The following is a 27,447-nucleotide window of genomic DNA, read 5'->3' on the forward strand; positions in this document are numbered from 1 at the left end:
TCAAATTACTCTGTGAAGAGCACACTTTTATGTTTATGAATTTAAACCTTTATAGCTTCCTCATTCTTCATAATAGTGTAGATTGTTGGAAAAGTTCTGGTTTATTTCCGGTCAGTCCTACCTTGGTCTGGAATTCCACCTGCCACCTATATTACAGTGCTGACTGACAAATTCCTCATATGTTAACACTTTGCATTGCAGGAGATTAGCTATTTTTAGTACATTACAGTGGGGGGGGGGGGGCTTTACCACTATATTAGCTATAGATGGGTCAGTGTTTCCTCCAATTCAACTAATATTAATGATAATTGCAAGAGAAAAACAAAGGAAAGGATGCCTTTAGCAGATTATCCACTTAAAGACCAGCCTCGTTTTGGATTTGAGGTGTTTACATGTTTACAAAAACAGTTTTTTTTGCTAGAAAATTACTTAGAACCCCCAAACATTATATATTGTTTTTTTTCTAACACCCTAGAGAATAAAATGGCGGTCATTGCAATACTTTTTTTTGCACCGTATTTGCGCAGTGGTCTTATAAGCGCACTTTTTTTGGAAAAAAATCACTTTTTTGAATAAAAAAATAAGACAACAGTAAAGTTAGCCCAATTTTTTTTATATTGTGAAAGATAATGTTATGCCAAGTAAATTGATACCCAACATGTCACGCTTCAAAATTGCGCCCGCTCGTGGAATAGCGTCAAACTTTTACCCTTAAAAATCTCCATAGGCGACGTTTAAAAAGATTCTACAGGTTGCATGTTTGGAGTTACAGAGGAGGTCTAGGGCTAGAATTATTGCTCTCGCAATACCGGTCGCGGCAATACCTCACATGTGTGGTTTGACCACCGTTTTCATATGCGGGCGCTACTCACGTATGCGTTCGCTTCTGTGCGCGAGCTCGTCGGGACAGGGCGCTTTAAATTTTTTTTTTTTTTTTATTATTATTATTTATTTTACTTTATTTTATTTATTTTTTCACTGTTTTAAAAAAAACATCCCTTGTAATAGAAAAAAGCATGACAGGTCCTCTTAAATATGAGATCTGGGGTTAAAAAGTCCTCAGATCTCATATTTAGACTAAAATGCAAAAAAAAAAAAAAAAAAAAAAAAGTCGTTTAAAAAAAATGACACAAAAAAAATTGTGCCTTTAAGAGAAGTGGGCGGAGCCGTCGTAATGACGTCGCTCCGGCCGTCACATGGTATAGAGACGGGTGGGGGCCATCTTGGCCTCACTCGTCTCAGTACCTCGGCGGTGACAGGTCCCGATCTCCTCCGCCGCTACCGACGGCTCCGGGAGGGGGAGAGCGGCGGGAGGGGGGGTGGCACCTCTCCCGCCGCCGATAACGGTGATCTCGCGGCGAACCCGCCTCTGAGACCACCATTATCGTGTACAGAACCGCTCGCTGTAAAGATGGATATCTCGGTTGTGGCAGCAGCTGCTGCCGTTACCGAGATATCCATCTTTAAAAAAATGACGTATATATACAGTGAGCGGTCGTGAAGTGGTTATATTCTGACCTGTTGGAAAAGTTATTGTATACTGAGGTAGGGATTCTGTCACGGTACTACTTACAGTGAGCCCACAGGCGAACAGGTGACACGGGATCCCCCAGGGTGTGGAGTCTAAGGGCCAGCCAGTATTCTGCCAGGGACCCCCTCACGAGGGTTTGGGCTTAGCTGCGTGCTGACCCCAGGTCACGACCCCCGGGTTTACCCTGTTCGCTAGGGAAGTACCAGAGGACACTGTCAGACAAAGATGGATGGATGAAGCAAAGGAGAGCCGGATAGCAAGCCAAGGTCAGGGCGGGCTGCAGACCATGTAATTAGAACAAGCCGAGTCAGTACACAAGAGATCAGTTCACGAGAAGTTAGGTTAAGGCAGGTTACACGAAGGGGGCTCAGAAACTGATGTTGCTCAAGCAACCAGAACTGGTCAGAGAGGGATATAAATAGAGAAGCACCTGAGGGACTGGACAGGAAGTAGCAGGAAGGAATCATATATTAAGCAACAGGTGAAGGCGGCGACAACCATAGCTGGAAAGTGCAGCAGAACTGAACACAAGCTAGTGGAACCACAGGTGCCAGCCAGCCTACAGCAGTAAAGGTAAGACACAGATCAGCTCCGCAGCTGATCTGTGACAGTACCCCCCCTCTTACGAGGTCCCCCTACACATCTGGGGGCTGGCTTGGAGGGAAATTTCTGATGGAATCTGGTCACCAAACGTGGGGCTGAGACATCGGGGGCAGGAACCCAAGACCTCTCCTCCGAACCATAGCCCTTCCAATCAATCAGATAGAGTAGCCTCCCTCGTGAGTACTTGGAGTCCAATATTTCTTTAATCTCATACTGATCTGTGGTATCAGCCACAGGAGTGGGGTTAGAAGAAGGGTGAGAGAAGCTATTGAGGACCAGTGGCCTGAGCAGGGAGACATGGAAGGCTTTGTTATCCTGAGATGAGAGGGCAGACGGAGTTTGAAAGCAACTGGATTGATCTGACGGAGAATAGGAAATGGACCAATGAAGCGAGGGGCAAATTTCATTGAGGGCACCTGGAGTCGGATGTGCTTGGTGGAGAGCCAAACTCTATCGCCAGGCAGGAACTTAGGAGCCGGACGGCGATGATGATCTGCTGCCGTTTTATGCCTGGAAGCAGCTAGATGAAGATTCTTCCAGATTGAAGGAGGAGCCAAGGACGCTCTGTGCAGATCAGCAGTATCACACAGGGTACTGCACTGAATCTGCTCCTGTCTAAGGCGGCTGACTGCTATAGTAAAACCTGCATATGCCTTATCATTATAAGGCACACGTGAGTGGATTGAAGTTTGCCTGTGTACCTTGGTATCCTAACTATTGCACAATGATTGTTTTTTTCTCTTATCTGCCTGTCTAATGAGACCTGTTTATGATTCTCACATTGGTTGTGAACAGAAGCAAAAAACACATTGTTACTATAAAGGTCAATGAGCACCTTGATTAAGCAAGTGTTTTTAAACAGCTTTGCTAGTGATCAAAAGCTCTATACCAATCAGGATTCTACACCTGTATAATTGAACCTTCTGAATACATCCCTATATATTTATTTTTATGTGGATTTTTTATGTGAATTTTTTTACACATTTGGTGTCACTATTTTTTATAATTTTACACTATTTTGATTGCTGGATTTTTTAGGAATGTTTACTCACCGCTGGATTTATTTGAGTATTTATATTTATTCTTATATATTCATTTTCATGCACATTGTGAAGCGCTTCAAATATCATTATTTATAGTATGCCTGTAAAGTGGCGCATGTTTCCCGTGCTTAGAACAGTCCCTGCACAAAATGTCTTTTTTAAAGGAAAAAAAGTCATTTAAAACTGCTTGCGGCTTTAATGTAATGTCGGGTCCTGGCAATATGGATGAAAATCAGTGAGACAAACGGCATGGGTACCCCCCAGTCCATTACCAGGCCCTTTCGGTCTTGTATGGATATTAAGGGGAACCCCGCACCCAAATTAAAAAAAGGAAAGGTGTAGGGCTACCAGGCCCTATATTCTCTGAACAGCAGTATACAGGCAGTGCAAACAAGACAGGGAATGTAGGTTGTTAAGTAGAATCTGTTTGTAATTTTGAATGGGTACAATTTTAATGTGTTTAGCTCCAGCCAAAAAATATTTTTTAAGCTTTTTAGAAAACATCACCCCTGTGACATTTGTTTTGCTGTCTGTGCTCCTCTTCAGAAGATTGAACCTCACTTTTTGTCCCAATGACAAATGTTTTTTTGAAAATTTGGGTTTTTTTGTGAAACAAGGATTGGTGATAAAGCATCAGTGGAAAGGAGAAATGTTTTTTCCCATATAAACTCTTACAGGAGAGAATTTCCCTTCCTAGGGGTAGATTTCATCTCACTTTCTGTTGTCTCCTTCCGTTTGCTAGTAGGAGTCGTTTGTAAGTTGGATGTTTGAAAGTAGGGGCCTGCCCTATATACTCAGCAGAAATTTAAACCTTAGGTGTTGTTGTGGCCACAACACTGTAAGCCCTCACAGGGCCCTGGTGTGAAATATTAGATCAAGAATTGTAATTACATGCCCCTGTTGAACAGGGTCAGAAAAATTGGGCCTTTGGTGGTGGTGGTGGTGCTGGTGCCACAACACTGTAAGTCCTCACTTGCTCTTGGTGGGCGCAGAAACGGCCCCTGCTGTGAAATATTAGATCAAGAATTGTAATTACATGCCCCTGTTGAACAGGGGCTTAAAAGTTGGGCCTTAGGCACTGGTGCTGGTGCCACAACACTGCAACCCCTCACAGATACTCTAGTTGGAATGCAGGAACGAGCCCTGCTGCAAATTATTGCATCAAAAATTGTAATTACACGCCCCTGTTAAACAGGGGCTGAAAAATTAGGACTTAGGCACTGGTGCCACAACACTGCAACCCCTCACAGATACTCTAGTTGGAACACAGGAACGAGCCCTGCTGCAAAATATTGCATCAAAAATTGTGATTACACGCCCCTGTTAAACAGGGGCTGAAAAATTGGGCCTTAGGCATTGGTGGCGGTGCCCAGAACCAAAAATGTTCTTACAAGCTATCAGCGTGATCATTGAGGAGGAAGAGTATATTTACTCTGGATAGTCACTCAGCATCAGCATAGGCAGTCTTTGAAAGGATCTGAGATTTCAAAAAAAATTATTCGGTTACATCAGCATCAGGTTGATTCATCTTTATGAAGGTCAGTCGATCGACCGAGACGGTGGACAGACGCACCCTGTGATTGGTTACAAAGCCTCCTGCAGCACTGAATGTGCGTTCCGAAAGAACGCTGGATGCAGGACAGGCCAGTAGCTCAATTGCATACTGTGCAAGCTCTGGCCAGTGATCCATCCTCAAGACCCAGTAACCCAGAGGATTTTCGGTGGGAAAGGTATCCAAGTCAGATCTTGCCTATAGGTATTCCTGCACCATGTAAAACAGACCCTGGCATTGGTTGCTGGAACCGATCATAGCTTGTGGCTGCGGACTAAAAAATTGTCTGAACACATCGGTCAGATGGCCACCTTCTCCACCGCTCCTTCTTTGACTGACCGAAGCCTCAGCAACACGTTGTCCAGAAACAGGAGTTTGTAACCTCCCAGTCTCTGGGAACGCGTTGCACAGACCTTTCTGCAAGGCCTCCTGAAGATGTTTCATCCTCTGCTCCCTCTGTGACAGCAACATAAGGTCCGCAACCTTAACCTTGTAATGTGGATCAAGGAGGGTTGCCAGCCAGTATTGGTCCTTCTCCTTGATACCACGAATACGAGGATCCTTACGCAGGCTTTGCAGGATCAGGGAGGCCATGCAGCGTAGGTTTGCTGAGGCATTCGGTCCGGAGTCCTCTGGGTCAATAAGGACGTCATGGTCCGCAGCCACCTCCTCCCATCCAGGTACAAGTCCATGTGTTTCTTGGGACTGATCCCTTAAAGACTTATGCTGATGCTGAGTGCCAGGCTCCACCTCCATACCGACACAATCCTCCTCCTCCTCGTTCTCTTCCTGTGTGATCGGCGGGCACGCAGGAACACTGTCTGGATAAAGGGGGCCTTGAGAGCTAAGGAAGTCCTCCTCTTCCTGCCTCTGTTCTGTCTCAAGTGCCCTGTCCATTATTCCACGCAGTGTTTGCTCCACCAGGTGGACAAGGGGGACAGTGTCACTGATGCATGCACTGTCACTGCTCACCATCCTCGTGGCCTCCTCAAATGGTGACAGGACAGTGCATGCATCCCTGATCATGGCCCACTGGCGTGGGGAAAAAAAAACAAGCTCCCCTGACCCTGTCCTGGTGCCATAGTCGCACAGGTACTCACTGATGGCCCTCTGCTGCATGTGCAGCCACTGCAGCATGGCCAACGTTGAGCTCCACCTGGTGGGCATGTCACAGATTAGGCGGTTCTTGGGCAGGTTAAGCTCCTTTTGGAGGTCCGCCAGCCGAGCACTGGCATTATATGACCGGCAGAAATGCACACAGACTTTTCTGGCCTGCCTCAGGACATCTTGTAAGCACAGTACCTGCCCAAGAACCACTGCACCACCAAGTTAAGGACGTGAGCCAAACAGGGCACATGGGTCATGTGTCCCTGTCGGAGGGCAGAGAGGAGGTTGGTGCCATTGTCGCAAACCACCATCCTTGCCTTAAGTTGGCGTGGCATCAACCACCTCTGAACCTGCCCCTGCAGAGCTGACAGAACCTCTGCCCCAGTGTGGCTCCTGTCCCCCAAGCACACCAGCTCAAGCACCGCATGGCATCTTTTGGCCTGCGCACTTGCGTAGCCCCTTGAACGCCTACGGAGCACCGGTGGTTCCGAGGACAAATCACAGGAAGAGGCCATGGAGGAAGAGGAGGGGGTGGAGGAGAGAGGTGTGTCACAATCATTAGTAGTGGCATTTTGGAGGCGTGGTGGCAGAACAACCTCCAACACTACTGCATATCACTGGGCAGATTATATACGGCCATTATCTACTACCTAGGTAAGAGGGTAGTATATGCCAACACTTTTTTCACAATTATTTTGGGATTGGGGGCCCGTGCTAGCCCTAGAGCATACCTTATTATATGTATTACTCTCTATCACCACCACAGATTTACTCCTCTCATCTCAACACCAGTGTGGATACATTACTCTATGGGGATTCCTCTTGTGTGCGCCTGGCTTAGTCTCTCTCTCCCCTTGTCTTGGGTGCTCCCCCCTCAGCTCCCGGATCTGACTCAGTCGGTGGCCTGTGACTATGGAACCCATGGTGGTCACACTCTTTGGTCAAGTGAGTATACATCTGGGATTTGTGGCTTTTTAGCCTCTCCTATATGCATACCCCATTATTTCCTCATGCACTATATTTTTTACTATTTGGATTTTTTGTTTCTTCTTGCTTTTAGATGTTGGTGCTTTATTGCCCCTGAAGAGTGTTTGATACACGAAACGCGTCGGACTTACTACATGCACCATATCTTTCATTGAGTGTTATATAGCAATATTGTGACCCTGTGCATTTTATGGATGTTGTTAACCTTTTAACCATTTCTTGCCCTGCATCATTGGGGTTTTGTTATTTACTTTTACCATGTATATATGCAAGCACCTATGATGGTTTTATGTACATTTTGGAACTACACTTTTCCACCTAACTATTGTCAATCAATAAATGGTTTGTTATACAGTGACTGATCCTTTGGCCTTTTTGCACACCTCACTCAAAGTCCCACTTCTCCCGTTTCTAGTCCACATGCCGGTAGAGAGCCGGAATCGCCTTCCATGAGAAAAAGTGGCGTTTGGGTACCTGCCACTGAGGAGCCGCACAATCCACAAAATCACGGAAGGGGGCAGAGTCTACCAACTGAAAGGCAGCAGTTGAAGTGCTAGCAATTTTGCCAAGCTAGCATTCAACCGCTGGGCATGTGGATGGCTGGGAGTAAACTTCTTTCGGCGGTGCAGCAGCTGGGGCAGGGTAATTTGCAATGGTACAATCTGGTACAATCTGGCGTCGGTGTACCGAAAGCAGATTGCCCACAAGTACTTGGCTGTGACACACCTAATTCTACACCTTCATTCCTCTCAATGCAGGTTTCAGAGAGGACTGAAGGTATTGTGGGGTTGGAGATCTCAGCTGATGAGGAGCAAGGAGAGGTCCTCTTTGTTCTTTGTGTGGGTCTTTTAGATACGCTTGCCAACGAACTGCATAGCAGGTCAACATATGTCTGGTCAAGCATGTGGTGCCCAAGCTGGAGATGTTTTGGCCACGTGAGATACGCTTGAGACATATGTTTCAAATAGCAGCGGTGCGATCTGATGCACTCATCTCAAAAAAGGCCCACACCAAAGAACTTTTTGAATAACGCACAGAGACTGCAGCGCCCTGCACATGCGGAGCTTTGCGGTGTGATGCAGTCAGTGTGCTGCCCTTAGGCTGGCCCCTGGAGGGCATCCTGCCTCATTGGTGATGTGCCTCCTCCTCCTCCTCTCTCCTATCGGGCACCCACGTTGAGTCAGTGACCTCATCATCCCCTCCCTCCTCATCACTGGAGCAAACCTGGCAGTATGCTGCAGCAGGGGGAGCATGACTGCCAGATTGCTGTCCTTCTTGGGCACCCCCTCTGTCCGTGCTCACGTTACTGCCTTCATCTAGCTCAGTATCATCGTCAGAGCCTTCCAAACGCTGGGCATCCTCCTGGAGCATGTACCCAACACTGTGGTCAAACAGTTTGAGGGACTCCTCAGGAGGACATGGTGGGGCTAGTGAAGGAGTCACTGAAGCCATTGAGCCGAGGGAAGAGGCTGCTTTGGCAGCTGCTTTGCCAGACAAAGTACCCTGAGCATGGGTGAGCGAGGATGAGGAGGATGAGGACGGCTTGGTCATCCACTCGACCAAGTCTTCTGCATGTTGCGGCTCAACACGGCCAGCTGCCGAAAAAAAGACCAAGCGTGTCCCATAGCCACGTGCTGATCAGGATGCACCGTCTCCACGACCAGCACTAGACACAGAGCCTGCTTGCCCTCTTTTATTGGCTTGTGATTGTCTGCCTCTCCTTGTTGGCCTTCCAGACATACTAATGGCCTGTAGCTGCACTAAGCTGGGATATATATATATATATATATATATATATATATATATATATATATATATATATACTGATACTGCAGCTAGCAAAATCAACTGCCTGCCTGTAGTATGAGAACACCACCAACCTTCTACAGGTAGCTTTAGCTGAACACTGTGCAGAGCTCGCAAAAAACTAACTTGTAGCTTATTTAGCTGCCTGCGGTAGTGATAGGATCAGGAAAACACCACCAACCTTCTACAGGTAGCTTTAGGTGAACACTGTGCAGAGCTCGCAAAAAAATAACTTGTAGGTTTAGCTTAACACTGTGAGGAGGACGCACTACACTAACTTGTAGTTTTAGCTGAACACTGTGAGTAAGACGCACTACACTAACTTGTAGTTTAGCTGAACACTATGCAGAGGTCTCACTACACTAACTTGTAGTTTTAGCTGAACACTGTGAGCAGGACGCACTACACTAACTTGTAGCTTTAGCTGAACACTGTGCAGAGGTCTCACTACACTAACTTGTAGTTTTAGCTGAACACTGTGAGCAGGACGCACTACACTAACTTGTAGCTTTAGATGAACACTGTGCAGAGGTCTCAGTACACTAACTTGTAGTTTTAGCTGAACACTGTGAGCAGGACGCACTACACTAACTTGTAGCTTTAGATGAACACTGTGCAGAGGTCTCACTACAGTAACTTGTAGTTTTAGCTGAACACTGTGAGCAGGAAGCACTACACTAACTTGTAGCTTTAGCTGAACACTGTGCAGAGGTCTCACTACACTAACTTGTAGTTTTAGCTGAACACTGTGAGCAAGATCCACTACACTAACTGTAAATAGTCTAGCTGCCTGACTGTGGTACTAATAGGATCAAAAGAACACCAGCAATTTTCTTCAGGTAGCTGTAAATACTGTAACAAGACAAGCCTGCCTGTCAGTAGGAAGATAACAGGAATGGATCTAGCTAAACTGAATATAATATATATATATATATATATATATATATATATATATATATATATATATATATATATATATATGCAACACCTGGGATGCATATATATATATATATATATATATATATATATATATATATATATATATATATATATATATACACAATACACTTTAAGTGCAGCTAACTCACTGACTGTCCTGCCTAATCTAGCTAACTCAAATGAAATGGCACTGTCTCTCTGTCTATCTCTCAGCACGCCGGAACACACTACACAGGGCCGCCGTGCAGGCGGCCTTATATAGTGTGGGGCGTGTTCTAAATCCCCTGAGCCATAATTGGCCAAAGCCACCCTGGCTTAGGCCAATTACAGCTCTCTCTACCGACGGCGCTGTGATTGGCCAAGCATGCGGGTCATAGTGCATGCTTGGCCAATCATCAGCCAGCAATGCACTGCGATGCCACAGTGAATTATAGGCCGTGACCCTCCACACGAATTTGGCGCGAACGGCCCATATCGTTCGCAATTCGGTGAACGGTCGAACAGCCGATGTTGGAGTCGAACATGGGTTCGACTCGAACACGAAGCTCATCCCTAATCCTCGTATTTGTGGTATCAAGGAGAAGGACCAATACTGGCTGGCAAACCTCCTTGATCCACGCTACAAGGGTAAGGTTGTGGACCTTATCTTGCTGTCACAGAGGGAGCAGAGGATGAAACATCTTCGGGAGGCCTTGCAGAAAGGTCTGTGCAATGCGTTCAGCACCAGTGCCTAAGGCCCAATTTTTCAGCCCCTGTGTTGTGCAACCAGCACCACCACCAAAGGCACAATTTTTATGGCCCTGTTCAACAGGGGCATGTAATTACAATTCTTGATTGAATATTTCACAGCAGGGCCCGTTTCTGCTCCCACCAAGATTACCTGTGAGGACTTACAGTGTTGTGCCACCAGCACCACCACCAAAGGCCCAATTTTTCAGCCCCTGTTCAACAGGGGCATGTAATTAGAATTCTTGATCTAATATTTCACAGCAGGGCCCGTTCCAGCGCCCACCAAGAGTAACTGTGAGGACTTACAGTGTTGTGGCACCAGCACTACCATCACCAAAGGCCCAATTCTTCTGGCCCTGTTCAACAGGGGCATGTAATTACAATTCTTGATCTAATATTTCACAGCAGGGCCCTGTGAGGGTTTACAGTGTTGTGGCCACAACAACACCTAAGGCCCAAATTTCTGCTGAGTATATAGGGCAGGCCCCTACTTTCAAACCTCCAACTTACAAACGGCTCCTACTTGCAAATGGAAGGAGACAACAGGAAGTGAGATGAAATCTACCCCATAGGAAGGGAAGTTCTCTCCTGTAAGAGTTAATATGGGAAAAACTTTTCTCCTTTCCACTGATGCTTTATCACCAATCCTTGTTTCACTAAAAACCCCAAATTTTCAAAAAACATTTGTCATTGGGACAAAAAGTGAGGTGAAATCTTCTGAAGAGGAGCACAGACAGCAAAACAAATGTCACAGGGGTGATAACCCTTCCCTATGTTTACCAAAAAGCTTAAAAACAGATTTTTTGGCTGGAGCTACACTTTAAAAATGTACCCGTTCAAAATTACAAACAGATTCTACTTAACAACAAACCCACAGTCCCTGTCTTGTTTGCACCGCCTGTATACTGCTGTTCAGAGTATATAGGGCCTGCGGGCCCCACGCCTTTCCTTTTTTTAATTTGGGTGCGGGGTTCCCCTTAATATCCATACAGGACCCAAAGGGCCTGGTAATGGACTGGGGGGTACCCATGCCGTTTGTCTCATTGATTTTCATCCATATAGCCGGGACCCGACATTAAAGCCGCAAGCAGTTTTTAAATGACTTTTTTTCCTTTAAAAATGTCATTTTGTGCAGGGACTGTTCTAAGCACAGGAAATACACGCCACTTTACAGGCATACTATAGACACCCCCCAGGTACGATATTTAAAGGAATATTTCACTTTTTTTTTTTTTTTTACTTGAAGCATCATTAAAATCACTTCTCCCGAAAAAACGGCCGTTTTTACAACTTTTTTTTGCATTGATACATGTCCCCTGGGGCAGGACCCGGGTCCCCAAACCCTTTTTAGGACAATACTATGAAAATTAGCCATTAAAATGAGCACTTTTGATTTTGAACGTTCGAGTCCCATAGACGTCAATAGGGTTCCAATGTTCGTGCAAATTTTCAGTCCGTTCGCAGGTTCTGGTGCTAACTGAACCGGGGGGTGTTCGGCTCATCCCTAATGGACACATAGGATAACATGCTGGAGCGTTTATTTCCTGTTGAAAAAAAACTACTAAAGCCAAAAAACAGCAGTTGTAAAAACATCCAGTGTGCATGAGACCTTAAAGCGGAGTTCCCATTGTTTAATTTATTTTTTTTTAGGATGCATATCTTTTTTTTTATAAGGTTTATTTAGATAACTCACGTTTGTTTGATTAATCCGTGCTCAATTGCCGATTTCATATAGGAATATACCTTATATTCCTGTTTAGTAGCAGTTTCCATAGTGCTTGTGGGCATGTGAAGCACACAAGCACTATCTTCCAGGCCCTGAGTGCAGCTGAGTGGCCAGCATGCACCGCCCGTTCTCGCATGTACAGTATATATATATTTTTTCCATAGTTTTTTTTAAAGAAATTTTGCATTTTTAAGGTTTCACATCAAGACATGAAAAAATCAAGCATTCAAAAACACCACCCGAACAGAATTGGTCAAAAATATTTTTTTGTATTATTACATGTCCCCCAGGTCAGTGCCCAGCCCCCTTGCCATTTGTTTGACAATCCCTACCCTAATAGCCAAGAAAATTGATATAAAGTAAAACCTTGGTTTGAGAGTAACTTGGTTTGAGAGCGTTTTGCAAGACAAGCAACATTGTTTATTAAATTTTGACTTGATATACAAGCGATGTCTTGATATACAAGTAGCGCAGTGTCACAACTGCGTATAAAAGAGAAGAGAGGTGCCTTCAAGTGTAGCAATACAATTCCATTTAATGAAGGTACAACTTTTATCAACTCACTTGGTTGATGATTAAAAGAGGCGCATCTAAGTATGCAGGCATCCGAGGTAAAGCTGTCCACATACACCGTCCTCCTCATCGCCATTGATGTCGTCCCTTCCATGATGTGCTTCATGAGCAGTTCAAGCTTCACCCCGCATGCCTGCATACTTAGATGTGCCTATTTTAATCAACCATGTGACTTGCTAAATGTTGTACCTTCATTAAATGTAACCATATTGCTACACTTAGAGGCACCTCTCTTCTCTTTTATAGTCTGTAGCTCCTGCTGGGTTTTGCATCTAATCCCCTTGTGGAGGCTTCCATTTGTGGATGGACATTTTATGGTTACCCAACCCATCACATTGTTATAATCTTGTTTAATGGACTATAAACCGAAGGACTTATGAATAATTGGTTGTGGAACAAATCATTTGAGTTTCCATTATTTCTTATGGGGAAATTTGATTTGATATAAAAGTGCTTTAGATTACAAGCATGCTTCCAGAACGAATTATGCTCGCAATCCAAGGTTTTACTGTAATTTATTTTACAGATTCATTTCCAAATGATTCTATTTGGGTTCAGATTTGGTATCCAAACCTATCTAATGTTCTCGGGAACTCTGCTCAAACAGAACCCAGGTGCATTTACTGTAGCTCCTCCCTACTTCTCAGTTTGAATGTCCACCCCTTTCACTCATTGGATTTCAGTTATTTTAATCAGGGGAGTGGGGGGGTGGGTTCAGCATCACATTTGAGTGTTGTCTAGGGTGGTCTGCATGAAAATGCTGTCTACCTACTGCTACCCACTCCTCCAAACTGACACCCACCCATCAAGGTATTTTGATATTTACATAATTCCTCCCAAGAGCCAACCTACTGCTTCCATCATGGCTAAGGGTTCTTGAAACTTATACTGAGGCAAGAGGCTTCCTGAAAATATCACATCTCCCTGTCGGCCCCACCCACCAGCCATGATCTACCTGCATTGTATAGAATGACACATAGCCTCCCGATGTGAGCTCAGCCATTGGTGGAAATTTGTTGTAAAGATATAGGAGTCTTCTCCCCATAGTGGCAGCCATTTAACTCCATCCTACACAACAAATTTCTCTTCCTCGGTTTTCTTCAATCGATCTGCGACCAGTTCAGGGCATTGGAGCTTCCTATTGCTGAAACCACCTAAAGATCAGAGGAGCAAACTTACTGGAGAGGAGAAAAGAAGTGAATGGTTTCTATCCCAAGTGATATTTATTTACACAGCGCTTTTAACCCTTTTGATTAAGAGTCCACAATTTCTGGTAAGAAGACACTTTTTACCTTATGGTGGAGGCGCACTTGGGTTATTCATGTTTTGGCTTGTCATCTATACTCATATGCAATGTACTTGTTGGCCATATAAAGGCATTGGAGGCTTCATATTTGGAACTTTCATGAGGTGTTATAATGGACTCTTTTATCACACGGGACTCTCCTTTTCACCCATTTGATCTGTTTCATATTTTTATATTTTGTCACATTATATTTTATTGATTGTTAACACTGCAAACCTAATTAGGCACACAGACATAGTGATGATATCACTGCATTTAATATAAGGTAACTAATGAAAATACAACAGTTTTATTTAAAAAAAAAATGTATAAGCATATTGATGATAGGTGTGGAGGCATACAAGTGAAGCCAAAATTCAGGCAGATTACATTTCATCTACTTTAATAAAAAGTACAATAATAAAAAATAATGGTCTCTAATTAAGAACTAAAAAAGTACTGAAGGGCATTAATCCCAAAAAATAAACAAAACCAAATGATCATTACTTAACCAATTCATCAGCCAGCCAATTCAATGACAGAACACATCTAAGGATACCAAACTCTATATAATTTAATTCTAGTTTTCAATAAGTGTAGAAGGATTAGACCAGCTCCTAAGTTTTTACTGTTGTCTCCCAGCTGAGGGGAGATTCCCCCTCTCTATTTGTTCTAGTGAAAACTGGTAGAGTATGGTAAAATCCCAAATTTTTAGGTGGTACCACAAGGTGAGTCGGGAGGAAGGTGAGAGGTGAATTCGGCAGGAAGTAGAGAGGAGACGTTGCTGGAAGTGCCTGTGTACATCATTCGGTGGTGAAGGCCCAGCATACTGGGATATTGCTCCGGGCTCCAGTCACTTCTCCAATAGATCTCAGATCCAACAAGCCTTGTATGACCCCCCCTGAATAAGGGTGGTCACTGGCTTTCTGGTAAGCCTCCTGTCTATGTGTGGTGGTGGTCTTACGTGGTCAAGTTTTTTACTTCACTATTCATGAATGATTCACTTCACAATGCACCAGGAATTTATTTTATGAATTCAAGTCTTACTAATTATATCATCATATGGATATTTTGTGTAATATTGATATACTGGACATTTTCTTCAATTAACTGTCGGTGTGCATTGCATTGATTTATGTGGTTCACTATCATGGACATTATATGCACCATTGCACTTTAATATTCACTTGTATTAATTAATATTACCTTAATTATTATTATTTAAAATTTATAGAGCTGCACTTTTTTTGCTATATAACCACAACTAAAATAGAGGGGAAATCTTCCAATGGGGAAAAAAATATTTCTGTTTCAATATTTTTAGGCAAGATACAAACATATATAAAAGAGCATAGGTTCATCCGTACAATTTCTAGTAAGGTAACATTGATAACTAAAAACTAGACCTGAGTACAGGTTTCAATTAATGGACAGGCATGACCCAAGTGCTAAGAGCAACATTGTCGTCCCCTCTGCCACCAGGATTGTGCTATGGAGGCCATATTGTAAAGATATACATAAAAAGGGGGGGGGGTCAAAGGAGGGGGGAAGCAAATAGGCAAAAAAAGAAAAAGAAAAAGGGAAACAAACACAAAATCAAGTAGCATTTAACAGAAAATGGAAAGCTTGTGGGTCTACCACCTCTAAAGAAGGTAGGAGGCAGTTTAAGACAACTGTATGCATTGTGCAACATTCCATAAAGAAAAGTTTGGTAAATACCCTAAGTGATTATAGCAGTATAGTCAAGTGCAACCAATCAATCCTGCATATTATATAAGAAGAGATAAGAATATAAGAAAATATAAGAGGGGGAAAAAGGAGGAGAAGAAGACAAGTGAAAAGTAAAAACAGAAAAAAATAAAATAAAAGAGGAATGTACGGCTTGACCCGCCCTCTACGCCTCCAAAATACCCCAACTTGGGTAAGTGACTGAAAATATCTAATCCAGGGGTTCCAGACTCTCTCAAATTTGGCTGATTTGTCTGGTAGAATGCTGGCCAGTTTTTCGTGAAGCATGATCTACGATGTTTTGATTTTAGCGGTTGCATAGTTTATCACCAGGGTTTTCCATGCATGGGCTATAGATATCTTAGCAGCCAGAAGGATGAAAAAAAAAAAAAAATTCTGGAGTGTTTGGGGATCTCATTCTAAGGATCACTGAAGATTGCCTTCTTAGCGTTTTTGGCCATATTAACAGTGGTCACTAAATATATAGGAATAAAAATTCTGGTCCAAAATCCTGGATCCTTCAGGCAAGACCACCACACGATACATAGTACCCTCTTGTCCGCACCGGGGGGGGGGCAAGTCATCCGGATAAATTTTGGTGATTCTGGGTGGGACTACTTATGAAGGAGACAGCACTTTGTATTTGGTTTAAACAATTCAAGCACTATTGGAGTCTTTTTCTCTGCATATACTCTGCTGCTGATATACCGAGGAAGAAATCTTGGGAGAAGTTTAGGAGCCAGCTGTGTTGGATATCTTGCTGAGTCCTGGGGTGGCTCACAGGCGTTTTCTGACCCTGTTTAGTTGGGGGGGAGCACTCCCAAAGGTGAGCCTATACCCACTGGGGGGGGGGGGGGGGGAGCACGAGTGAGGTGATTCGTTGGTGGTCTGGAAGTTTTACATAGGATTTCAATATTTTTAGTTGTTCATCAATCAACATCCATTTGTGGAATTTGCACTGTATTAATATGTACTTTTATTTGCACTTTATTGCATGGACATTTAATTATGCACTTCATATGATTTTTGATATTTGTTTATATTTCATGATTCAGCGCTGCATTCTCTTATATATTGATTTTTGTGCACATGCATATGGGGATGTGATCAGTGCTAGCAGCTGGTCTTTCAATACCTTTCACACACACACACTGTGTTTCTAGTACATATATAATTTGTTTTGTTTTTTGGGTAGCTCGCAAGACTATAACATTTCTAGTAGAGCACTGACTGTGCTGACAGCTCTCCAGCTGCCTGTCCTTGCCTTAGATATACTTTATGTTTAGAACAATTACACATATTGTCAGATATGCCATTGCCAACTGCTCAGAAAAAAAAGTTAAGGGGTCCCATTAAAATCTTGCTATGGGGCGCCAGAATTTGTAATTATTCCTCTGACATAAATTTTTTATGAGTAAAGATAGTTCACAGATCTATGTATGCAGCATTTTGCCTGGAGTTCAAATGTCAGATTTCACTCTTTCCTCACTGCATTCAAAAGAAGTGAAGGTGCCAATCAGAAACAAAAGTTTTACATTAAAAGCAAGAAAAAAAAAAGTCATCCACCTCTGCAATACATGTACATCTCTTTAGAAGAGAGACCTAATGAAAAATATCAATCTGGCAAAAATCCAGTGAGCTCCTGAATTCTTGTGAACTCTGCTTGTTCTGAACTTGCATCTCAAGTCAAATGGACTACAGAACTACCCCCCCCCCCAGTGAACATGATGAGACAGGGAGGTGTTCTGTTGTCCTAACACCTAGCCACAATGTAGCCACCACATCTAAGAACTGCTAATTTGAATATATACTATTGTTGTCCTTGACTTTGGATAGGCTATAAGGAGCTCCTCAGTTTTAACAAATACCTCTGCATTTTCATAAAACTTACATTCTTCTTCAGATATTGGCAATAGAAAACAGTGTGGGGGGATCTATTAAAGGAGTAGCACATGCTCATTTTGTAAAGTGAATTTTTTCTACTTAGTCCATGCTATTTACTTAACACATCCAATCATGTGTGAGCTCAAACACATTTTTTTGTATTCTTCCTTCCATGCGATTTGGTATTCTATGCAATATAAACGATCTCCATGCCTGTCTAGGTCAGCAGAGATGGCAGTTTATGGTTATATTAGTGTCAGCAGAAGAATAGTTGGGACCAGGATCAACCAGCGATGATGTGAAAAGCTGGATGTTAGTAAAGGACTTCCTCCACATACCCTCGTTGGTTTAGGGATATTTGACACATAATTGAAATTAACGTCCAGGTACTTGCTGATCCAGTCTTGATAGCTTGTCACCTGTGTGTACACCCCGGGGAAGTTGGGGAATGCACATCCTTTTCCCCAGCTCACAATTCCAACCTGGTACCATACGCCCTGGACCTTACACACCAGAGGTCCTCCTGAGTCACCCTGTAAGACATAAATAATCATCAGCTGCACAAATGTCTATCTGTTCAGGAAATGTTTCAGTCTTTCCATGAATGTATAATTACACAAATTAGTTAGGCACTCAGTAAATGGGTACAGAATTGGCCCTGCACCAAAACTTTTGAGAATTTGCAACCAAGTAAATTTTCATTTACTTATAGCAACTTTGTTGGCAAGTAAAAAAAAAAAAAAGTAGAAAATCAAGACCTGCAAGAAAAAAAGAGGAGTTACACTCACCCACCCAGCCATACGTTCTTCTGATTGCAGAGCAATGGCCTTTTCACATCTAACATACTTATAGGTGTGTCACATAATTGGTCCCCTGCCCTGCTCTGTGGTTCCTCTAGCCAATTTCTACATCCCTACACAGCACAGTTATGATGGGTCAGCAGATGGAACCACAGTGCATGGGGAGGGTACAGGTGTTAAATGTGGAGGTCCTACTTTTTGACATTTTTGTACTTAGTGATAGAGTCAAAGAAATAGGATGGTGATGGGAGAAATGGGGTGTGGGAGAGTGGTATGTAAATGGGGAATGGGGCATAGAAGGTTTCTAACCCTTTTCTATATCATATGCTCACTCTGTGGTTACTCTAGTTGGCTTCTAAATCCTTACAGGGCACAGTAGTGATGGTCAGCAGATGGGATGGAACCACAGTGCATGGGGAATGTAGGATTCAAATGTGAAGACTCTTGCTGCTGAGCGGAGCAAAGATTAAAGAAATGGACAGTGATTATGCTTTTTGACATTTTTGTACCTAATGACGGTGTCAAAGGAATGGGATGGGGATGGAGAAATGGGGTGTGGGATAGTGGTATGTAAATAGGGAATGGCACATAGAGGGATTCTAACACTTTTGTGCATCGTACTCATACATATACACTATATATTAGAGCTGAACTCAAGCTAAAACCATGTTATGTCCCATACACACGATCGGAAATTCTGCCAGCAAAAGTCCGATGTGAAGTTTTTGTCGGAAATTGCGACCATGTGTATGCTCCATCGGACTTTTGCTGTCGGAATTTCCGCCAGGAAAAGATTGAGAGTAGGTTCTCTATTTTTCCGACGGAAAAAGTTCCCATCGGAAATTCCGATAGTCTGTAGCAATTCCGACGTGCAAAATTTCTACGCATGCTCGGAAACAATTTGACGCATGCTCGGAAACATTGAACTTCAGTTTCTCGGCTCATCGTAGTGTTGTACGTCACCGCGTTCTTGACGGTCGAAAGTTCAGAGAGCTTTTGTGTGACCGTGTGTATGCAAGCCAAGCTTGAGCGGAATTCCGTCGGAAAAAGCATCCAAGATTTTTCCGATGAAAACTCCGATCGTGTGTACAGGGCTTTAGTGTAAGGGGCCAGTTTATTACAACATTAATGCAAGTGTAATGAATAATTCTAATAACATTTGTAAATTGTGTGAAATAGGTTCCTTGCTGCCTCCTTGTTCCTTGCTGGCGAATCTAAACTCATAATATTTGATCCTAAAAGAAAAATAGCTTAAAGAGTAAAGTCAGAAGGTTTTTATCTTAATGCATTCTATGCACTAAGATAAAAGGCCTTCTGTTTGCAGCAGTTGCCCCAGCACCCGCTCATACTTACCTGAGCCCCATCTCTGTCAAGTGATGTCCACAAGTGTCTCAGCCGCCCCAAGACTCTCCCTCCTGATTGGCTGAGGCACAGCGGTGGTGTCATTGGCTCCCACTGCTGTCAATCAAATTCAGTCAGCCAATCAAAAGAGAGAGGGGGTAGGGTCGGGCAGCAATAATAACAATAATAATAATAATAATAATACATTTTATTTATAGTGTGCTTTTCATCAAAAGATCTCAAAGTGCTACAAGTTAAAAACAAAAAAAGAAAAATTAGCAATTTATACGATGAAACAAACATCTAAAAGGGACAAAAAGCTTTGCTAAAAAGAAATGTCTTAAGACCTTTTTTAATACAGTCAGTAGAGGAGCCCTCAAGGTGTCAGGTAGGGCATTCCACAGGCGCGGGGCAGCTGCACAAAAGGCCCTGTCTCCCATTGCCCTGAGTCTAGTTCTGGGTATATAAAGAAGGTTTGAGTGAAAGGAGCAGAGGGGGCGTATTGTGTTTAAAGGTTTGAGAAGTTGTTTGAGGTGGGGGGGGGGGGGGGCATGTCCATGGATACATTGATGTGTGTGGTGAGAGAGAAACCTTTTACTCAATCCTGGTGGAGACAGGAAGCCAGTGGAGTGAGTGAAGAATGGGGGTAATGTGCTCATGTTTCTGCACTCTCATCAGGATCCTTGCTGCAGAGTTTTGGATGTACTGAAGCCTCTGCAGACTCTTTCTAGGAATCCCAATGAGAAGTGCGTTACAGTAGTCCAGTCTGGAGGAGACAAAAGCATGAACCAGCTTTTCGGGGGAGGGAGCTGTAACACGGCTCAGGTGCCTCCATAGCAAGCTGCTTGCTGTGGGGGCACTCAACAGGAGGGAGTGGCCAGGAGCTCCAGTGAGGGACCCGAGAAGAGGAGGATCGGGGCTGCTATGTGCAAAGCCACTGCACAGAGCAGGTAAGCATAACATGTTTGTTATTTTTATAGAAAAAAAAATAGACTTTACAATCACTTTAAGAACACTTGACCATGAGAATTTATAGACTAAGAACAGTCGACCAGCAGGGAAAACACAATGTGGGAGACTTCTGCACTGTGTGCAGCCAATGGAGAAATTTGTACAAATGCCCGAATGAATAGGTGTTTGGCTGAATAAATAGGTGTTTGGCCAAAATATCCTCCAGCTGTAAAGTGAAATTTTTAGCATTGGTATTACTAACACTGAGAAATGTGACAGCTTCCTCCTTGTTGTTATCAGGTAACAGAGAAGGCAAGAATAACCTCTTTTTTATTAAAAAAAAAAATAGACTTTAGTATCACTTTAACTGATGTCATCCATTGCTTCCGCTTCATGTGAAGAAAACGTAATGCTGAGCCATGCTGGAATGTTCTTAGTGTCACTCACCTGACAGGAGTCCTTCCCCCCTTCCTTGTAGCCGGCACAGATCTGATCATACTGGATAGCGGAGCTGCTTCCTGCTTTGGTATACATTTTTTGACATGTATAGCGGTCTATTAGAGGAACCATGACCTCCTGGAGGAGCCCATTTGAAATTGAACTTGCTGGTGCTAAAACATAGAGAAGAAGATGATTAATGGCCATTCTTGGCAAGGCTATACATAGACTGATCACTGTTATGTTCCATTCACACATGTGCATTGTAGGATTGCACTCGAAATTGCACGGTTTCTCGTAACACAAAAAATGTGCATCTTTTTTGCAGAAGGACTGCAGTGCCATTAATTGTTAACTCCATCCTAATTCATCTAAAGTGTGCAAAATCAAGCAAAAGGAATGCATGGTAACAAATTTTCATGCATTTTGGTATGGCGCTATTTAAAAAACAAGAGACATGTACCTCTTTGGTGTAATTTAGATGCAGTAAGCAGCCTATTCAAATGAATGGGCTGCCTTACCACTACACAGAAAAAATATATATTTGTGCTCCCACATCATACATATGTGAATCTAGCCCTTAATCTGAACTCTGGGTACAAAAAATATGCCTCTGTCACCACAAGATTCTGAATGATCCCTCCACATGCAGACCCCTACATCCAATGGGCCAGGGTTGCCCTTGCCCTCAACAACATGGGGACAAGGTGCTTTGCCAGGTGTTCCCTTTGACAAGTAACCCCCCCATGTTGAGGATATGTGGCCTGAGTATGGTTCAGAAGCAGGAAAGACGCTGTGCCCCCATCTTCCCTGGCTGTAGGCTGCAGGCTTGGGTAAGGGTCTGGCTTGGAATTTACGGGGAACCATGGGATATTTTTGTGTCGCGTCCCCCATTAATATATGTATCAGGACCCCACCCAGGAAAAGGTTGCTCCTGTCTTGATAAAGCCAACATAAGCAGAGATGGTAATGCAACCTGGGCACTCTCTTAAGCTTGACATAGGCCAAATGTCAGGCAGCATCAGCGGGGCCAATAGAAACCGGTCAACATTCGGCCCTTGTGTACTGCAGTTGGGCTAGCTTCTGTGGAAGGGGCATTTCCAAAAAAGTTCTGCTCCCGAGCACCGACTGGAGTGTTCTGGTGAGGGAGGGGGCATCCCTCTATCAGAAAACAATAGAATAGTAGGGGGGATTGCTGTACTAACATTGTATAGTTAGTACAGTGGCTCCTCCTAAACTGTCCTTTTTTTTTTTCTTTCAGCCGTGCTCCTGATGATGTCATCTTTGACGAAATTTGTAGGGCATAGACGGAACACATGCCACTACTCTTACGCGATCCCACGGCCATCTTGGATTCTGGAATATGAGTTGTTTATATGATATGAAGTGCCTGGTTGTCATCTCTTCATTGTAAGTGCATTTACCACATTAAATTGGTATTTTAATTGGGATTACATTATGGAGAGCGTGTCTTTTTCTTTTTCATGATATTATGTCCAATTGAGTATAATGTATATGCACGGTGATCTATTACAACACAACAGTACCATCGTTTGACATGTGTTTATGAGGAAAGCTGGATAGAATAGTTTGCAGCAGTGCTGTCACATTTCTTATAATATATTAAATATTGGTATGTATTATTTCACTAACAATAGTGAAAAATATTGTGCAGTTGATTTACAGTACGCAAACAGCTTTGTTAGGCCACAAATTAGTAGAGAGAAACCAAACAGGTTTTATCATGAAATAAAAATTAGAGAGTATTATTTCAGATACAATAAGCATATATATTGTACAGACCCAATGCACACTATGTAAGCAGCTTTAGTAGGCCATAGTTTAAGAGGGTGAGACAAAGTATATTTTAATCTATGAATCACAATTAGAGTGTAATATTTCACAGAGAAAAGACACAAATATTGTGCACAGTATGTAGGCAGCTTTAGTAAGCTTACTTTCAGGAAGGTACAAAAGGCAGGTTTATATTAGTACATTGATATTTAGAATACATTATTTCACAAAAAACAGCCAGAAATATTGCACAGATTTGATGCACAGTATGTAAACTGTTCTACTAAACTACACTTTCAGATGGAGAGACCAAGTTGGTTTTATTAAGAAATAAAAATTAGAAAGTACTGTGTTCAATCGAATGGCCCAGTCTGAACATCCAATAGTCTATGTGGTCCACCTTTTGTAGAGCATTTACTCCCCCAACCTTTAATCCCTAAACCAAAAACCCCAGATATAAAAACATTAAATCCCAGATATTTTACTTTGATCTTTTTGTCTTATAGTCTAATTGCAAGTAAAAAAAATATGAAAATGTGAAATAAAAAACAGTAAAATACCAAAAGAAAAGAAAGAAGGAAACTGCAAGGGGGCTCAGCAGCTAAAGAGCAACAGAGTTGTTGTTGCTATACACAGAATGATAGTCCTAGAAAATAATGTTGGGTCTATTAAGAGGGATATATAAAAAAGGTTTGTGGTCAGTTCCAGAATCCAATAATGTAATACAAAGGCACCAACCTCCCCTAATTTGTAAATAGAAAGCAGTTTTTGGAGAGATTTGGGACTTTATAGGTGCATCACAACATGAATATCACACATTATGTGTTAAGAAAAATACTTTTATTTGAATAAAAATAGATTTAAAATCATTGCATACAATACATGTGCATTCATGGTATATATACGACACGTCTGTATAATATAAAATAGCCTTTTCCACACTTGATTTTCTACATGTTTCGCCATGAAGAAGCTGTATGGCGAAAATCAAGTGTGGAAAAAGCTATTTAATATTATACAGACACGTCCTATATACACCAATGGATGCGCATGTATTGTATGCAATGATTTTAAATCTATTTTTATTCAAATATTTTTCTTAACACATTATGTGTGATATTCATGTTGTAATGCACCTATAAAGTCCCAAATCTCTCCAAAACTGCAAACGAGGGGTTCACAATAGTATGTAGTCCACCACACTGTAACTAACAGTAATGTAGCAATTAGAGGTACACACTATGTAGCTCACCGTACTGCAATTCACTTTAATGTTGCACAATATAGAAGTGCTGTGTAGTAAAACAGCAACTATATATTCCTGCAAACACTCTGTCAGTATTCCCCATCTATTCGAGGTCTCTCTGACACACTGACAAATGGCTGCTGGGAACCCTGATTATATAGGGAAGGGTCTGGTCCATATGAAAAACCTTGTTATTGGCCCTTCGAGCCACATGACCACAGTTCACAGGCCAGGAAGGGCAATGTGGTAATTGGTTCCTACACACAAAGGCTTAATACTGCAGCAAATGACCTTTTTTCCCAAACTGCAAATGACTTGGGTTCTTGTCAGGCTTATGTTCGAACCAAACCTGAAGCCCATCCCTACTCCCTAATCCCTAGCTTGTAATCTAAAAAAAATGGTGGTTTCTTTTATATCTCCCTTAAAATTGCATTAAAAGGACCCTCTCCCTGCTGTATGGTATTCAATGTTTTACATTTTTTTGCTTTATTACATGTCTTCCATGGCAGTGTTGATCTCCCCATGCCGTTTTGACAATACCTTGCATATAAGCCATGAATATGGCCAGAATTTAGGATCAAGATTTACCCTTCCCCCAAAGACTTCAATAGGATTCCATGCTAAGTTCAGGTTTCATGGATTTTATACAGAACCCAATAAACCCCTTGCATATCTAACCCGGGTAGATTTGCCCATCATTACTTACATGATGTATTGGGTGTAAATGACAGACCTGACTTACTTGTGTAGCAGTACCCCCACAGGGGCTGCTGAGAATTGTGGTTTGTCTGTCACCCTGACCAGCCCTGCATTCACTCTCAAGACACTCCGAGACATAAATCAGTCAATGAACTTTGTTTTTTTTTTTTGTTTGTTTTATTGAGGGGTATAACTTGAATGGGGATGGGAGGTATGGGATGTCCAGCGTGAATCAATAGAAAAGGCAATTGGTTTTGGTTCAATAATGTACACTCCCTGTACATACTCCTTCAGCTTCCTCCTGCACAAACTTGCTTGAAGCCCATCACTCCTCACTCAAGGCGGTCCCGACTGCATCCCAGCCCAGGCCCAAGGTCACCCCCCCCAGACTGGGGAGCTCCCTCAAGGGCCCGACAGCCTCCATACTCTCTCACTCCAGCTCTTCCACCCAACAACTCCCCAACGCTGGGCTGACCCTGGGTATTTAAGGAAGCCTGCCCCCTGCCAATCCAAGCTGGGGATTTGTCAGAGCTCCCTAGAATACCCCAGGTGGCTTCACCTGCCCTCCAGCCTCTCTTTGTAGAAAACACTAGAAGATTCTAGATGGAAATATGAGGTCCTAATGATTCCACCTGTGAGTCACCCAGCACTACACTGAGCCACTCCCAACCCAGAATGAAAACAAACAGGCCTAGCTACCAACCAGGCCTGCTTAAATTTACCTATCCTCTCTAGCAGACTACTAGAGGGTGCTACACTTCTATTGAAAATGAGTGAAATTACTTTTGCTTATCATTTCATGGACTCACCTCCAGAATATCTTGTACCCCAGCCAGTCACCCAGCACTCCGTACCACAGGGGAAGGTGGTGGTGGAAGATGGTAGACAGATTGGTTTGATATACTGAGTATAGGTAACAGGTGTGGCCAGCTGTATCAGGGCGATGTCTCCAGGGTTTGTAGTGTCTATATACTTATCATTGACAATGATATTCCTTACATTGGCAATAACTGTATGAGGGCTGGTCACATCCAGCTGGTACATGCCCAAATATACTTTATAATTCGATACTTGGATAGGTCTGCAGAAAGAAAACAGAACATAACATGTATAAATGAGGACCCATCTGTTGCAGAAGGCAGTACAATATCATTATTATCAATGAACTTCAGAATCTAATGAATGAAATACAACTTGTTCATAATTTGCTCTTTAAGAATGGACTGTATGTACATAAGCCCAAAAAGTTCAAAAATAAAATATTAAAAGAGGCAGATAAAAAGATAAAAAATTATGTAGCTCTGTATTGATTAATATATCATTACATGCAATTTTTTTTTTTTTTTTGTTTCATAAATTTTTATTAAGTGAACAGAAAAATGGCATACAATTCTTGTATGTTTGAGAAGTATGTACTACCCTTAGGATTTTCGTATATTATTCATATGTAAAATATTATCAATTCACGGATAATGGAGCCAACACAATCATGGAGCATGTTGCTAGAGGAAGAGAGCAGAGTGACAGAGAGATGAGCCTATCACTTTGCTGCTTCTCCTTCACTGTCCAGTCACAGGCTGGAGGCAGGTTCAAGGCAGCACAGGCTCAGAGGAGTTGGATTGAATGATGATGGCCATCATTTAACCTAGTCTAGTCTAGTGGCAAAAATATTTTGGGAACAGCTATGGATTTAAGGTGAGTATTGCAGCAAAGCTGCCTTTTATATCCTTTAACAGGCTATTACTTTTTTTTATTTTTATTGTTTGCTAGAATTGAACTTTGAAAACAAATGTTTCCTTTCCCTTTTTTTTTTTTTTTTTTTACATATTTTGTATATTTTAGACTCACATGAGGACTAAATATAATATATTTGGGGTATTATTATGCTATGTTCTTTTTAACATATTGGCCATGGTCAGATGTACTTTGTTGCTATCTGAGGTAACCAGAAGTAGACCAAGGTCAGCAGCAAGAGTAAAAAAAAAAAAAAAAAAAGTTTTGACGCAAATATCAAAACACAAAGGCTTAATTTGCAACCAGATTACCAGTAGGTGGCAGTATAAGACCAACAGGTAGAACCATTATTGAAGGTCATGGTCACAATGAAACAGAGCGACAAGCAGAGGAAAAGGATCTAGGAACTAGTAATCAGGTTACAGGTACACAGGCCGGATACACAAAAAACAATATTGGCTGGAAAACTTCTGCATGCAGAATGAAACTTATAAGTGTTGCATCCTCCTTTGATTAGGGGCAGGTATCGTTGAACCAGAGATACTGTGTGGCTTGAAGAACCACAATGAGATAAATGATTCCATGATTCAGGCTGAAGGTTCAGCACCCCAGAGACTTCAAATCTAGGAAGTGTTATGACAGTGACCCATTTATACTACTGCTAGGACCCCCTCCTGCTGTCACGTAGACCTGGACCCTGCTTAGTTCTAGGCAGAGAGAAGTTTAAAGCACCCTTCATGATGTCTCAAGTGTGCTCCTAAATACCCAAGTGGTAAACTATGAGTTTAGGGTATTGTATAGGCTACTCTTCACTTGTGTTTATCTATTCACAGTGAATAAGCCTAAGAACTCAATAGCCGAATGAGGGGTCCAATATTAGCACTCATTAATGGGCTGATGTAAACCAATCACTGATGATCAATGAGGCACACTTGGCAGTTTTAAAGTGGA

General features: G+C 42.5%; 1 protein-coding gene across 6 annotated transcripts in view; it reads right to left on the minus strand.

Annotated features, from left to right (window-relative positions):
- Window positions 1-14,140: 14,140 nt before the first annotated feature.
- Window positions 14,141-27,447, minus strand: part of LOC141148245 (transmembrane protease serine 9-like) — a 437,906-nt gene continuing 424,599 nt past the window's right edge. For all 6 annotated transcript variants that reach the window (XM_073635506.1, XM_073635509.1, XM_073635508.1 and 3 more), the window contains 3 exons: window positions 25,572-25,843; window positions 21,033-21,196; window positions 14,141-18,026 (listed from right to left, as the gene is read on the minus strand). In XM_073635506.1, coding sequence (XP_073491607.1) covers window positions 17,739-18,026; window positions 21,033-21,196; window positions 25,572-25,843 — 724 coding nt within the window. In that variant the 3' untranslated portion in view covers window positions 14,141-17,738. The remainder of the gene's footprint in view (window positions 18,027-21,032; window positions 21,197-25,571; window positions 25,844-27,447) is intronic.

This window comes from Aquarana catesbeiana, linkage group LG06 (assembly GCF_042186555.1).
Source record: "Aquarana catesbeiana isolate 2022-GZ linkage group LG06, ASM4218655v1, whole genome shotgun sequence".
NCBI lineage: Eukaryota > Metazoa > Chordata > Amphibia > Anura > Ranidae > Aquarana > Aquarana catesbeiana.